The sequence below is a fragment of the Astyanax mexicanus genome, chromosome 8 (assembly GCF_023375975.1).
Source record: "Astyanax mexicanus isolate ESR-SI-001 chromosome 8, AstMex3_surface, whole genome shotgun sequence".
Lineage (NCBI taxonomy): Eukaryota > Metazoa > Chordata > Actinopteri > Characiformes > Acestrorhamphidae > Astyanax > Astyanax mexicanus.
Window position 1 is genome coordinate 17893420 of NC_064415.1, and position 15113 is coordinate 17908532.

The window sequence follows — 15113 nt, forward strand, 5'->3', positions numbered from 1 at the left end:
GGATCAACAGAAATGCTCCAATAAGTCTTGGAATTGAGTTAAGGTGTCATTTTTTTGTCAATTTGGACAAATAGTTTACATATAAAAGATCCTGGCTTGTTGACCGGTGTTTAAGAGAAATGGTAATATATAATATTCTTGAATAATTTAAAGATACTTTAAGGTTTAAGTATCATTAAATACTAAACGTGTAATTGCAATTCAATATATACATATTTTAATAATAAACATAAAATAATTGTTATCTTGGTGGTTTTTCACTGGGAACAGCACTGGATTATATTATATTCTAAATTACTTACTGTTTAAAACCTAGTAGCAGGCACAATATTATGATATGATACATTTTTATATCTTGTATTAATTAATAGTTTAGAATATGTCGATATTTTATCAACAGATTGCTCAGTCCTGGTCATATGATTTTGTGCTTTCGTCTCCTGTAAGAAAATATTGTCTCATGTTGGTCTTATGCTGCTTCTCACCATATTTTCTGTTCTGGCATACATGGTATAGATATTAAACACTTTTTAAACATTTCCTGGTTTGGCAGAGTCACTCAGTCGTTAACTTCTGGGTGGTAGATTGGTCTCCACCCTCTCCACCCTGAGGGAACGCTGGCAGGAGGACAAGGGAAATAAAATCAGTCAGAATTGATCAAGTCTGCTATAGATCAGATTTTAAGCATCACTGTACAAACATATGTTTTTTTTTTATTAGTTGGTCACAAGTGATACAAGCATCCAGGTTCATAGAAGATAAATCGTGCTAGAAATGAATTATTAAAGAAACATCACTGAAGAGATATGAGTCCCTATTTTAGCAATCAGCAGGCGAGCCGTCAACCACTCACTGTGTAGCTTGATTCAGGGCGTCAGTGTGTCTTTGCTATCGTAACAACGGGAAAAGTATGCCTTGTGTGGTTTGAAATACATGGAAATAATGTGAAATAAACAAATCAGCGTTTCCCTTGCCATTCCCTTTAAGAGCCAGTTGTCATTATTCTCACTCCTCCATTCTGTTGATTGTTGATGTAAAAGTTTACATAGCTGATAACAGGCACGTGCTATGGGTTTGTGCACTGCTGTATGTCCATGGGTTAGTAACAAGCAGGGGTGTACAGGCATTGGGGATATGTCTGTGGACAATTCACTGCCAAGTTAGCAATGAACATCTGACTGTAGACGTTCCTCTTGGTTGTTTTCTGTCAGGGGCACATCTGTGTTTTCTGTTGCCAAGATAGCAATACTCCAGAAATTTACCATACCTGAAAACATCTCATTTCGAGACCCCCACACCTATCAGCGTAGATATTTTCACAAGTATAATTGATACAGTATTTAAACAATGCAAGTGGAAACCGTAGAAACAGACGAATAATAATAAAACTGTGTTATAATGAAATTGATTATGTTTTGATGTGCAAATATTTGCTTTTATTTACCCAGGAGCTGTTCTAAACATCTCCAGCACACACTCCTCTGGTGATGTGTTTCCTGTTGGAGAGACAGCTGTGTACTACACTGCCACAGACCCCTCCGGAAACAACCGCACCTGTGAGCTCATCATTACAGTGCAAGGTACAGTACAAGTTAAAATACAATTAAGGTTAAATCTTAAATAACTCAAATAAATATTTCTTTTACCTCAATGAATGTAAATTAATGTTGTCTGTTTTTGTCTGTTTAAAAAATGCAGTTGTTCTGACCACTTTATTTTCACACAGCATGTCTTTGTAAAGAGGTTATCATATTTTTTGCACTATAAGGCGCACTTAGAATCCTTTAATTTTAACAAAAATTAACAGTGCACCTTATAATCCGGTGCGCCTTATGTATGATTTTTACCAGTCAGGTTGTAAGGTGCTGAAGTACAGTGTTATACAGGAGTTTCAGTTTAGTTCTCCAGCACCTAAGCTGGAGGAGTATTAGCATTAGACGCTAAGCGCACTAGGTGCTTTCTTTTTTGCTGTTCAGAGGTGGATATATCGGACTGTAGCCTACTGCCAACTTCCGGCTAGTACAGCTGAAGCAGGAAAAGCAATAGCCGCTAATTGTGCTAGGTGATAGCTCTTTTGCCATTTAGAGGTGAGTGTAATCAGCCTGTAGCTTGCTGCTTACCCTGGCTAGCCCTTGTAAGCATTAGCATTAGCAAATCATTAGCATTAGCAAATCTGGAAATCTAAGCTTACTGTAAATAAACAGAAGCGCTTTATTTGCCCAAATAAACAGTTTTTAGGAGAGAAATCTCTGTAGATTAACATCTAGCACTCGTTTGACTTTAAAAGAAAATGTGTGTGTTTTTTTTTTTAAGAATTACAGTTTTGTTTACGTAGCTTAGCTTTACTTAACCTAAAAGGAAAACATGGCAACACATGTGTTCCTTACTTGTGTTGCATAATGCACCTAATAATCCGGTTTCACACACAATGTGAATATCCTGTTTGTGTTGGGAATTTTGGCAAAACTTTAAAAAGTCAGGAAGATTATGCAGGAAAATTAATATTGTTTTATTTAATGTCCTTATATGTTGTCCTCTCTGCTCATAAGGCTCAGAAGTATAAATTACAGATAATATAAAGAAACAGCAGTGGTCAGAGGACCGCCTATAGTGCTACCTATAGTTCTTATATATTATTCATTGGAAACCCTTCAGAATCTTATTTACCCATTAATCCAATTAAATTGAATCAAATCTAATTAAATTAAATCAAATCAAATCGTTTTATTGTTACATCACAGTAACACAGGTGTAGAGTTGAGTAAATTATATATGAATAGGTGCTAGGTCCCGCACAGTATTGACAGCATAATAAATACAAATAGAAATATAGAAAATATAGAATTTCACACATATCTATACATACATTCTTTTTACATACAATATACATACATATCAGAATAAACTATGCCTGTTGCAAGGGTCCTGAGATCTGGTGCAGAAAGTCTTATTTCATTTACAGTGTCCTGGCAGAAGAATGTATGTTGTTGAACACTTCATAATACACACATCAAACTGATTTATCATGACTGATATAGTGCAGTTGCTATATGATGAATCTGCTGCTGTGTGTCTCGCAGGGTCCACGTGTGAGCAGCCGTACGTTCCAGTGAATGCAGATTTCTCCTGCGTGAAGAAAGAGACGGGGGTCAACTGTACTCTGGTCTGCAGACAAGGATACAGCCTTACCCAGAATGCAGTGAACAGCTACTTCTGCCCCAATAACGGCCGCTGGGAGCCACCTCGTTCACCAGAGAGACCAGACTGCTCCTGTCAGTTTTATTCTGCTCCTACTGACCTTATATCATATTTTACTGTCATTCTGTCTGTAACTTTTCGCTGTTTTCTTAAATTATCCTTTGCTTATTTGTGTATTTTCTTGTTTTTTATGCTTTACTGACGATCTGGCAACCTGGTAACATGTTTAAATACTTTAAATACTTTCTACTTGCAGTGAACAGAATAGCCAACAATGGCTTCAAGCCGTTTGAGATGCTGTTCAAAGCTTCCTGCTGTGATGACCCGGACCTGCTGAAGTCCTTCACTGGAGATTTCAGCACTGCTCTCGGAGGCATAGTGAGACCACACACACACACACACACACACACACACACACACACACAAACACACACATGTGTAGACAAGTATTTTGTAAAAAAAAAAAAAAACAAGCAACACTATTCTAATACTGGGTAGGGCCTCAATTCCTTATGGTGTGGATTCCACCGTAGGCTGTAGACATCCTTTAAGGCTCTGCTATACGTTGACATGATCATGCAGTTTTTGCAGGTCAATCAGTAGCCCTTTGATGCTGCTAATCTCCCAATCTACCACATACCAAAGGTGACCTATTACCTTTAGATCTAGTAAATCCCCACACCATTACACCACTTCCTGAGGCTGCTGGCTCATAGCTGTATGATTACATGCATTGCACTCCTAAAACATAATAGGATGATTAATTAATTACATGAATGCACAGATTTTTTTCCCCATATACATAGATAAGTAAGTGTATATCCCTGTGCCAATGCATTTAATGCTTTTTATAGTTAAAGAAATTATAATCTGTATGTATGTAGGTAAGTAAGTCTTTAAATAGTAAAGGCTACAACTGAGCCAGTTGTTTAATGCTCTATAGTCTGAAACAAAACCTTTATATTTTAAGATGATGTCTGTAAATATTGGGATTGAGGGCCCTCTCTGGTAAGAATGGGTAATTGCACCGAGCATGCTGAAGAATTATTTTAAACTGGGCGGGTGTGATGCTGTCTCCTTTCAGAGCTAAGGAATCCGATTCCAGGTTATGTTCAATCAAAGAGAGAGAGAGAGAGAGCATGCTCAGTCAAACTTCACTCCTTTGTTGTTTTGTTTTTACTATGTGAAAATGAGCTACTGAGCTCTGAGCTTCCTCTTCTGAAGTCTCCATTGCTCCATCTGCTGTCGTATTCAGTAAAATCGAGCCGGATCCTCTTTTAGAGGCGGTACGTGTGACATAAGTATGTAAAGACGCGTGACGTGGCCAGAAGAAGATCTCCCGCAAAAAGCGACCCAAGACCCCAGTGTTTAGAATGAATATATTAGGCTTAGCAGGGATGGTCGTTCCAGCACACTGGTAGCATTAAACACAATATTTTATCCCTTCTCTACTCAGAAATGCTTCTGCTTTCAGTTTAGAAACAAAACAATACAGACTGCCACTTTAACTACCTAACTAGTTAACTAGGATATCATTACATTATCATATCTTATTTTATTTTTTTTGTGATTTGAATGCATTCTAATGGTTTAAAGTGTTTTAAGATTAGATCCCTGCAGTTATCTATAGGGTCCTGGCTGAAGGCTTGTAATACTGAAAAAACTGTAGAAAGACAAGTATAAACTACACCAGATTAATAGTGGGCTGATGGTATAAGAAGTATTTCAACTTAAAATAAATTATTAAAAAAGGAAAAAATAGGAAAAAAGCTCACGGTGAGCAAGAAAGTGTCACTGGAAGCAAATGGTTTAAAAGTATTGCCTTTATATTCCTTTTTGCATCATACTACATATACACATCATAAAATCACAAATCAGGCTAATGTGCTTACTGAGAACTTTTCTAACTTTTTTTTTCTACTCTTTTTTTTTCAAAACTCACATTTATAAAGCTACCCAATATCTGCAGTGCAGATGATATCGACTGTAAACTGGAAGTGATGTCACAGGGGCAGTGTCTGGAGTACAACTATGACTATCCAAATGGATTTGCTATAGGTGAGAATACATGGCAATTTAACACTGCTTTATTAGATGGGTTATATCTCAATATAAAATAGTATTCCCTAATATCTTAATGGGCTTTTTTGGTCTTACTTACTCCGCACATCTGCATCCCCAGGTCCTGGAGGATGGGGCAGTAACTGGGCCTCTCAGAATGGTCAGGATTATGCTTACTTTGACAGTGGATTTTCTCCAGACCAGCAGCATCCTCCCCTACAGCAGGACGGTGTGTTCCATCACAACAGAGCCAAGCGGCATCGCAAGACCGGCCGACCCACCCGCGACCAGAAGGTCCAGATATACTTCAACATCACAGGTAGAAGATATTACATGTGTCTGCCTGCATTTAACATTTCTAAACAGGCTTCCTCTCCTACAGCCTTCCTTAAAATTATAAATAAAAAAATATATATATACTGTATATTTGATCATAAAGAAAAGCATGCACATTTTAATGCTAAAATATAGTGCATCTCTCAACCCAGACACTGAGACCAGTCAATCTGTTACAACACTTATCCTTTCTCCCAGCAAGCATCCCACTGCCCCTGTCCAGGAATGACTCAGTGGAAGTAGCCAATCAGAGACGGCTTCTGCGGACCCTGGAGCAGCTGACCAATCGGCTGAAGCGGACTCTGAGCAAACAGCATATAAACACCTTCCATGTGTCATCTGAAATGATCGTTGCCGACCCCAAATCACTGGAGAGTAGGAAGGCCTCGCTGTACTGCCGCCCGGGCTCTGTACTCAAGGGCCGCATGTGTGGTGAGTTCACCTGCGAATACATCCTAAACTTTAAAGCCTAAATAAAGACTTCAAAAATGATCAATAGACAAACAACTGCTTTTTAAAATGTCTAAGAAAACACTCAGTTAAACAACTCACATTTTTTCACAAAAGTAAAAATGACAATATCAATAAAAAATCACAGATTTGAAGCAAAAATAATATGGTACCTTGGCTATAAGACTTCATAATTCTTTAGATAAACTGATCAATATACAAACTAATAGATGTAATTGAGGCTTTTTGTCACAATGGCCAAACACAAGACAGACAAGCTTCAATACCAAACAAACAATTTATTAAATAGGCTTGTAAATAGGATCAGACTTGTAAGAATAGTTAGGGACAGGCAGGGTCAATAAGCAAAGAACAGTATCAATAAAAACTTACCATAGTGAGCAGGCAAAGAGGTCATACACAGGAAATCCAAACACTAAAAAGGGCAAGGCAATGGGGTAGTCTATGTTACAAAAAAGGTCAACAAGGAGAAAACAAACAAACAATACAGGGCTAAGTAAAAAGGGTAGTAGGAGAAGAAAAAAGGATAATTAACAAAAGGGTCAAACAAGAAAAGAAACTCGAGGTAGAAGAGCTTTAAAAATAGGTTCAATACCGGGCATCTAGGGAAGGAAAGCAGGGGCTATTTATACTGGGAATCCCAGGTGTAAGCAATCTCAAAATCACGGCGAGTCGGAACGCTGAAGCGTCACATGATCCAGCATGTCCGGAAGGTTGAGCGCAAGTGCATTCTGGGAAGTGGAGTCTTTATTGAGGGCATGCAGACAGACAGTGACAGGACTGACACTTTTTAACAGATTAAAATAACTGCTAAGTATATATTTATAATTAATTATACAGTTATTTAACTAATTATATTTATTTACTGTATATTATTATATTTTATCCCAAAAGAACAGTTCTGGACTACTTTCTATTTTTTTATTTTTTTATTTTACTGCATTTGTAGGTAGATGTAGTTCAAATTTCTTAATTACAGGAAGGTGCATAAAAATATCATATTACATAAATATATATATAAATATCAGTGGTTTCCTATTTATTAATTACTTACAGTTTTTTTTTTTTACTACATTGTAACCTACAATTAATTTAACTTAATAATGCCAAATAATACAAAAAATAGTTTAAGCTTTCTGTCTATTAATGAGGTAAGTTGGGTAAGGTAAAGAAGTCTATTACATACTGTTCATGATAAATTAAACTAGATATAGGTCTTAATAAAATATTGTACAAATCCATGGTTTATGTCTTGTGATTCCTGTTTATTGCAGGGCATTAATTTGTTCAAATGATATATCTGTACTCTAGAATGTGTGAGAAGTTGAGGAGTTCTCAGAGAGCACAGTAAAGTTTGCCTGTAAATTGCTTTAAAACTGCTGTAAATAGAAATGTAAATGCTGTTCTGTCTGTTCTGTAGTGCAGTGTCCAGTGGGGACGTTTTATTCTATGGAGTACGCTGAGTGTGAGAGCTGCCGGAGAGGATATTATCAGGACGAGGAGGGAAAGACCGAGTGTAAGATCTGCCCAAATGGATACTCCACCCCATACCTGCACTCACGCAATGTGTCTGAGTGTAAAGGTTAGTGCTCCAACATGTCTCTAATATATTTAGGAAACAGTAACTTTCTGGAAGCAGGGGTTCCAGAAAACTACTGCTTTTGTAGGCATTTTCTGGGGAATGGAAAAGTTATAATTTATGCATTATTCTTATTTTTACAGTGTGTCTTTAGTCACATATTTCTGTGCAGAAAGCCATTTGGGGGAAATATATAATTGTATACATAGACATGAAAATCTTTACATTTGTCTTAATTCGTTGAAGCATGGTGATCACTGTAAGAAATCACCACTTTTTCTTTACAATTGTGTTAAAAGACAAAATCTCTCATTTTTGTAAATGTTGATTTGGCAGAAGGGGTGGCAGTTACAATTGCATATTTTTTATAAAATTTTTTAGATATTTTTTTCCCTGCAAAGCTGTGTCTGACCCTATTAACACTCATGATATTTTTGTAAATAAATTATACTATAAAATGTATTTGACAGTGATGTATCAGCATAACAACATTTATTTTGTGTAACATAACAAAATATGTAGCTAATTTTTGTAAATAAAGTTAAAAAAGTGTTCTTATTATTGTGGATATTGTGTGTGTTTCTTATTCTATGGTTTCAGCACAGTGTAGGCCTGGCAGCTCTTCGTTTAGTGGCTTGGAGACATGTGAGTCATGTCCATTGGGAGAATATCAACCTGATTTTGGCTCCCGCAACTGCCGGCCCTGCCCACCCAACACCTCCACGGTCAACCGAGGAGCTGTAGACTCTATCGAGTGTGGAGGTAAACTTTATACCTGCCCAGAGCTCAGTCAATTACATCAACACAGATTGTGAAAATAGTGCAGGTCACATCTTTAGACTATAGCTGCAGTGTGAGGAAGTGATATGGGACTGTAAATTTAAAGGGTTCTCTTGAGAACATGAACTGGAGCAGAGGTATATTTCAGTTTAGGGACAGGGATGTCTCAGAACCAGGACTGGGTACCATTCGAAATGACACTAGATGATCTGTCCAAAAACTGAAATTAGAGAGGTGGTGGACCATGCAACATGACAGTGACCCAAAATATTCCAGTATATCCACCAAGGAATGTCTAAAGCAAAAGAAATATAGATAATTTATGGAATGTCCAAGTCAAAGAAAGCCTAGACTATCTATCCATCCATCACCACAGCCATGCACAGCCTATTGGCCAGAACTCTTTGTAATCTTCAGGAACAGTTAACTAGCATTTAACTGCATCCAGTCTATGTTTGTTCATATATTCTCCTGCTCTTCGTTATATTCGTTACACACATATCAATCAATCAATAAATCAGTCATCCTTTATTTTCATTCGATAAAGACATTAAGGGTAACTCTCATTTTCAATGTAGCTCAGCTTACATAAAATTAAAAAGATTTGCAAATTAAGTTTAAATGATAAAAACAAGCAAACAATGTAAGATTTAATTAAGAACAATAAAATAATTCAAAACAAATACATATGCAAACATGCTAAAATGTAGAGCAATAAAACAAATAAATAAATATGTATAATAATAAAATATGAATGCAGATAAAGAAATAAAGGATTAAAAATTATAAAAATGTAAATGATGGAACTAAAATAAATAATAATAGTTAGTAAAAAAAATATATACAAAATTAAAAGTAAGAAATAAAAAGGTAAAAGGCCAAAAGTAAAAGCAGTAAAAAACTAAAAATAAAAGGATGAAAATAATAAAATAAATAAAATAAGAGGGCTAAAAAAAATAAAACATAAAATTATATAATTTCTAGTCTATAAATACATACTGACTCACTTGTTTTTTAGGTTATAACAAAGCTTGGAATTACTGGTGGTTCCGCAAATTAAAGACATTACTATACCCGTTGAGAAACAACAGATTTAAATCTTACTAGAGAAGTATAGAGTCATTTTGCCTGCTATTTTGTAAATTAGTCATGTAATTCCACAATGAATTACATAACATTATGTATTTATTTATATGTATATATTTGCTGTTTATATATTATTGTTTTCTAAAAGGCAACCCTTGGCTAATAAATGTAACCCTCATAATTTAATGACACTTTTCCAGAAAAATACAATCCTTATCTCTGCATTACCGAAATGTATGTAAAATATTTAGGGTATTCACAGTTACCTGCAATTTCCATGCAGTTTTAGTGATTTCTTGTAAAGCTTGGAAAATAAGTTATTCTGTTTCTCTCTCTCTCTCTCCTGTTACCCCTCTAGTTCCATGCTCTGCAGGTCATTTCTCTCGTTCTGGATTGGTCCCGTGTTACCCTTGCCCCAGAGACTACTACCAGCCTGAGGACGGACGCTCCTTCTGCCTCTCCTGCCCTTTCTACGGCACCACCACCAGTATAGGAGCCAAGAGCATCCAGCAGTGTTCCAGTACGGCTCCCTTATACTTAATCAGAGTATATATTTACCTAATGTTCAGTCTGTGGTTTTGAACACACCTACTACACACTTACACCTATTTTTTAATGAAATAACAAGTAAAATGTACACAAACTAAAAAGGGATTATTTTTAAGATTAAGCCATTATCTCAAGTAACTTCTGGAAAAGCCATCTGCCATGTTTTTACAGATATTGAGAACAACAGAAAGCTACCATTTGGAGGAAATTTATAATTTCATATATAGACATCAAAAAAATTGTCTTAACCCTTTGAAGCATGGTGCTTACTGTGATTATTACCACTTTTCCTTCCTTTCTCTAATCTTTATTTTTTGTAAGTGTTGATTTAGGAGAAGGGGTGGCAGATTTTATTTTATTTTTAATTTTATTTTAATAGTTTTTTTTTTCTGCAAAGCTGTGTCTGACCCTATTAATACTGATGTTTTGAGCAGCCCATTGGACCCTTTATGCACTCATTTGATGATATTTTTAAGCAAACTAACTGACCTGAATGGCAAACAAGCAAGTAAAGGTTTCCAGCATGCTACTGTTAATAAATACAAATAAAAGTGATATAGTCAGTGCCACTTAGCAACCTAATAAAAATGTCCTTTAAACCTAAACATTCAGAACCCAAATCTGCTTTAGTTTCTTAATGCCTTGCCTGAAAAGTGTTAAAAAACTATTTCAGGTATTTAAGAGTAAGTTTTTAGATCACAAATGTTTTCAGTCAGCTCTGTCCAGCTCTGAGGGGTAGTGTTGATGGTAACAGTATATAAAACCATCCATATATCTAGATTACTGTACAAATCTTACGAGAACAATGAGCTTAAAGTGAAAGCACACGGTTTCCATTATAGAGGTCAGTCTCTGGCTGAGTGCTCTGACAGCAATATTGAGTTGCACCCAGTGGTGAGGGTTTAGTACAGTTCTCGAGGTAATGTCAGTGATCCACAATGTTCCATAATGTCTAGCTAAAAAGAATATGTTTTTTGATTTATTTGATATTCTGGACATTCTGACATTAATACTTTTAACAAATGCCTCAGTCTTTCTTTCAGACATATATTATAAATATATTATTTCTTCCAGACCTGAAGAGCTCACCGCTGAAAGTTCCAGTAGCATTACTCTAAATTTCTCTGATGACAGATTCCCAAATTCCTTAAGCCTATAGAGGAGAAAAGGCTGATTGAGGGATATTTCCCCCCTTAAAATGGACCCCTAATGTTGAATAGGAGCGGTGAGCGTGCATGCCGTGTCTGATAGTGCTCATAAACACATAATAGGAGAAGACTTTCTTTACACACGGGGAAAATGTGCTGCAAGCCGGAAAAGATGATGAGGATGATGAATGCCTTTGGATAATGTTTTCCAGTTCTAACAGCAGAAACGTCTCCCCCTCATGCCTTTTTTATGTCTCACCCTTACTTGCTGTCTGTGTCTCATTTTCTCCTTCTTCGTCCCTCTCTCTCACATTCTTTCTCTCTCCCTCTCCTATTCTCTCACTTTCTGTCTCTCTCTCTTTTGCATTCTTTCTCTCTCTCTCAGCTTTTGGCTCTAGTTTCTTGCCTAAAGAGGAAAGTGTAACTACAGCTCCAGAGGTTGTGGTCAAGCAACAATATCAGGTTGGCAGTCAGGTGAGTGTCTGTTAAAATTTGTTTTACTTTTTTCCTTCATAAAGATCTGCGTCAGCATTAAGCTTCAACCCTTTAACTGTCACACAAAAAAAATACATAAAAAAACGATACAATGATGTTTATAGATCTATAAAAGATTTTGCTTTTTTTCAGTTTGTTTCAGAGTTTTTTTTCCCCACACGACTCATTTAGAAAGCCAATACCATGGTTCTAGGCATGAATTAGACTAACATATAATACTGACCAATCTCTATAACACAAGATTTACTACAACTAGAACTACAATTTACAAACTACAATTGCTAAATAAACATGAACAAAAGTTTCAATGTCCATCAATTCAGTTCAACCTAATATGCTGCGTAAAAGATAATTCAGTAATAATAAAGTACAGAAACAGTGTAAAGTTAAATACTATCTTGTTTAACTATTCAACATCCAGTGTGCTTCAGGAAGGCTCAGTTATGAATACAATGGTAGAAATAATCCTTATAATAGCTCCTATCTTATTATATAAAGAAAAAATTAGATACTTTTTTTTTTTTTCATTTTTTTAATAAATCGATCTGAAAGTAAAATCACCAGTAAAAACTAAATTCCATGTCTATAATCAGTGCAGGTGTGCAGCGTGGCCCCAGAAACATGCAGATAAAATAAAACTGAACACATTGTCTTCTGTTCATGCCTTCATGACACACAAGCATGTAAATCATGACTATGAAATACAGCTGTAAACTTTGGTTCAGTAGGAAACTGTGTGCAGTTACACATCTGCTCAATGTGTGTGTAGATATGTGACTGGCCTGATGTGTTCTGTGGTTATTAGTAGTAGTAGCAGTATTAGTATTAGTATTGATATTGGGTATTAGTATTGGTATTAGTATTAGGTATTAGTATTGGTATTAGGTATTAGTATTGGTATTAGTATTGGTATTAGGTATTAGTATTAGTATTGGTATTAGGTATTGGTATTGGAATTAGGTATTAGTATTGGTATTAGGTATTAGTATTGGAATTAGGTATTAGTATTGGAATTAGGTATTAGTATTGGTGTAAGTATTAGTATTGGTATTAGAATTGGTATTTGGTATTGGTATTAGGTTTTAGGTATTAGTATTGGTATTAGTATTGGTATTAGGTATTTGTATTAGTATTGGTATTAGGTATTAGTATTGGTATTAGTATTGGTATTAGGTTTTAGGTATTAGTATTGGTATTAGTATTGGTATTAGTATTGGTATTAGGTTTTAGGTATTAGTATTGGTATTAGTATTGGTATTAGTATTGGTATTGGTATTGGTATTAGGTATTATTATTGGTATTAGTATTGGTATTAGTATTGGTATTAGGTATTAGTATTGGTATTAGGTATTATTATTGGTATTAGTATTGGTATTAGTATTGGTATTAGTATAGGTATTAGGTATTATTATTGGTATTAGGTATTATTATTGGTATTAGGTATTGGTATTAGTATTGGTATTGGGTATTAATATTGGTATTAGGTATTAGTATCACTTTGTATAAAAATAAAGTGGTGTGGTTTAAAGGGCAGGAAAGTTCACTTTGATACTTTGTTGCTAAAATGAAAAAGATAGTAGTCAGATTGTGCCAGAACCCTAAAATGTCAACTATTTTGATATGGTTGATTAAACTTAAAATATCTGAGGAACAATGCATTGTAATACAATACATTACTTCAGCAATAAAACATCTGGGGAAATGTGATAAAAAGCTAAACATTTATGACAGCGTGGATCAGCTCATGATCACAAATTGAGGCTGTCAGACATATTTGTCTAAACCAAGTTGAAACTGTATTTGATACGCGCAGGAGTTTTTACTTGCTGTCAGGTGGGATTACATGGCTGAGCATTTTGTAGCTTTTTCAGAAGGATGTAAAATGCACTGAGAGCGAGATGTGATTGGCCAGAAGATGTTCTTTTTATGAGCAGTATGTTACACTCTGTTTCATATGAGCTGCTCTCCTCAGCCTGCATTTATGACTAATGTGAAATTTATTGTCATAAAATTCACATGAATTCTGAGCTGGCTGTTAAGAACAAGTTGCAGTTGCCATGTATTGAATTTTAAAGCCACATATGAAAGCGCACAAATCTGTGTTGAAAATGTCATTTAGTGGATTTTATTGTGTGTGGAAAAAACAGGAGGAGACTTACCTGGATTGCAGGTAAGTTACATTGCTGTGATGGTCACTAAGCAAACAGGACTTTACCTTGATGTAAGAACTTTGACGTTATCTTCTGTTCTCTGCTTCTTAGTTGTTTCATGAGTGCTTCCTCAACCCCTGTCAGAATCAGGGCACATGTGAAGAGGTGGGAGTGGGATATGTGTGCACCTGTCTTCCTGGCTTTACAGGTAAGAAATGACACAAAATGTATTGTGTTTTACATTGCTTTCATACGTTTCTCCCTGCGTTTCTACCTGAATCAGAGCAGAGTCTACAGCATAGCCTGCACAAATAGTCTTAAATCATTGTGAGCATTTATACTTGTCTGTTGGTGTGTCTGTGTTGAATGTGAAGGCAGAAATATGATGCTGAGCAATATATTGTCAGGAAGTCATATTAAAAAGCATTGATACAATGTAAAGACGAACTTCTAGTTTCACGAGTAAAAACTGGCAAAGGCAAAATTACCCAAGAAGCATCTTTGTGTTTATCAAATTAAACATGTTTTAGGTTTTTATTTTGTCAAAAAAAAATTGATATGAACAAAAGTCTTTATATTTGTTTGTTTGTGTCTCCCTCTCTCACTTACTAGGAGCGAAATGTGAGAGTGATATTGATGAGTGTGACTCCACTCCGTGTCAGAATGGTGGCCTGTGCAGAGACGGCATGGGGGGCTTCCAGTGCCAGTGCCAGCCGGGATTTGTGGGTACGGTTCTCCCTGCCAACACAGATTTACAGCAGCAAATATTGCCAGAGTTTAGCTTCTGGCCCAAAGGCTAGATTTGCTTAACAAGTGTGATATGGCACAGCAGCAGAGCCGTATGAAAGTGTAAAAGTGAGAAGAAGAAGAGGCCTGGCGCGGCGCTGTGGAGCTTATGGCTGAATTTATTGGGTCTGTGGGACACATGCTTTGTCTTACAGCTCTTTTCCATTCCAGGACTGTCCTATTTCCTGAGACCTGGCCATGGTTATACACAAGGCTGCCCTGCTTTTGAGGAGTTTTTTTTCCTTTTTTTTCATGTCTGATTTTGTGTGTGTGTTATCTTGGACAGGATCACTGTGTGAGGCAGAGGTAAATGAATGCAGCTCTTCTCCATGTCTCAATGACGGAGTGTGTGTGGATGAGGTGAATCGGTTCACCTGCAGCTGCACAGATGGATTCACAGGTGGACGCTGCACTCTTGCCTTTTACATTAAACACGTTGGGTCTCTGACTTTATTCCAGCAGTAGGAAGAGTTA

The 15113-nt window shown here is 36.1% G+C and overlaps 1 protein-coding gene across 4 annotated transcripts in view; it reads left to right on the top strand.

The window, feature by feature from the left end:
- The window catches only part of svep1 (sushi, von Willebrand factor type A, EGF and pentraxin domain containing 1), a 159931-nt gene that overhangs the window by 88808 nt on the left and 56010 nt on the right, over positions 1–15113 (top strand). For all 4 annotated transcript variants that reach the window (XM_022678487.2, XM_022678486.2, XM_022678485.2 and 1 more), the window contains exons 11-23: positions 1449–1580; positions 3081–3272; positions 3455–3576; positions 5151–5256; positions 5381–5578; positions 5794–6027; positions 7487–7648; positions 8246–8407; positions 9870–10031; positions 11594–11682; positions 13965–14061; positions 14466–14579; positions 14926–15039. In XM_022678487.2, the coding sequence (XP_022534208.2) occupies positions 1449–1580; positions 3081–3272; positions 3455–3576; positions 5151–5256; positions 5381–5578; positions 5794–6027; positions 7487–7648; positions 8246–8407; positions 9870–10031; positions 11594–11682; positions 13965–14061; positions 14466–14579; positions 14926–15039 (1884 nt within the window). The remainder of the gene's footprint in view (positions 1–1448; positions 1581–3080; positions 3273–3454; positions 3577–5150; positions 5257–5380; positions 5579–5793; positions 6028–7486; positions 7649–8245; positions 8408–9869; positions 10032–11593; positions 11683–13964; positions 14062–14465; positions 14580–14925; positions 15040–15113) is intronic.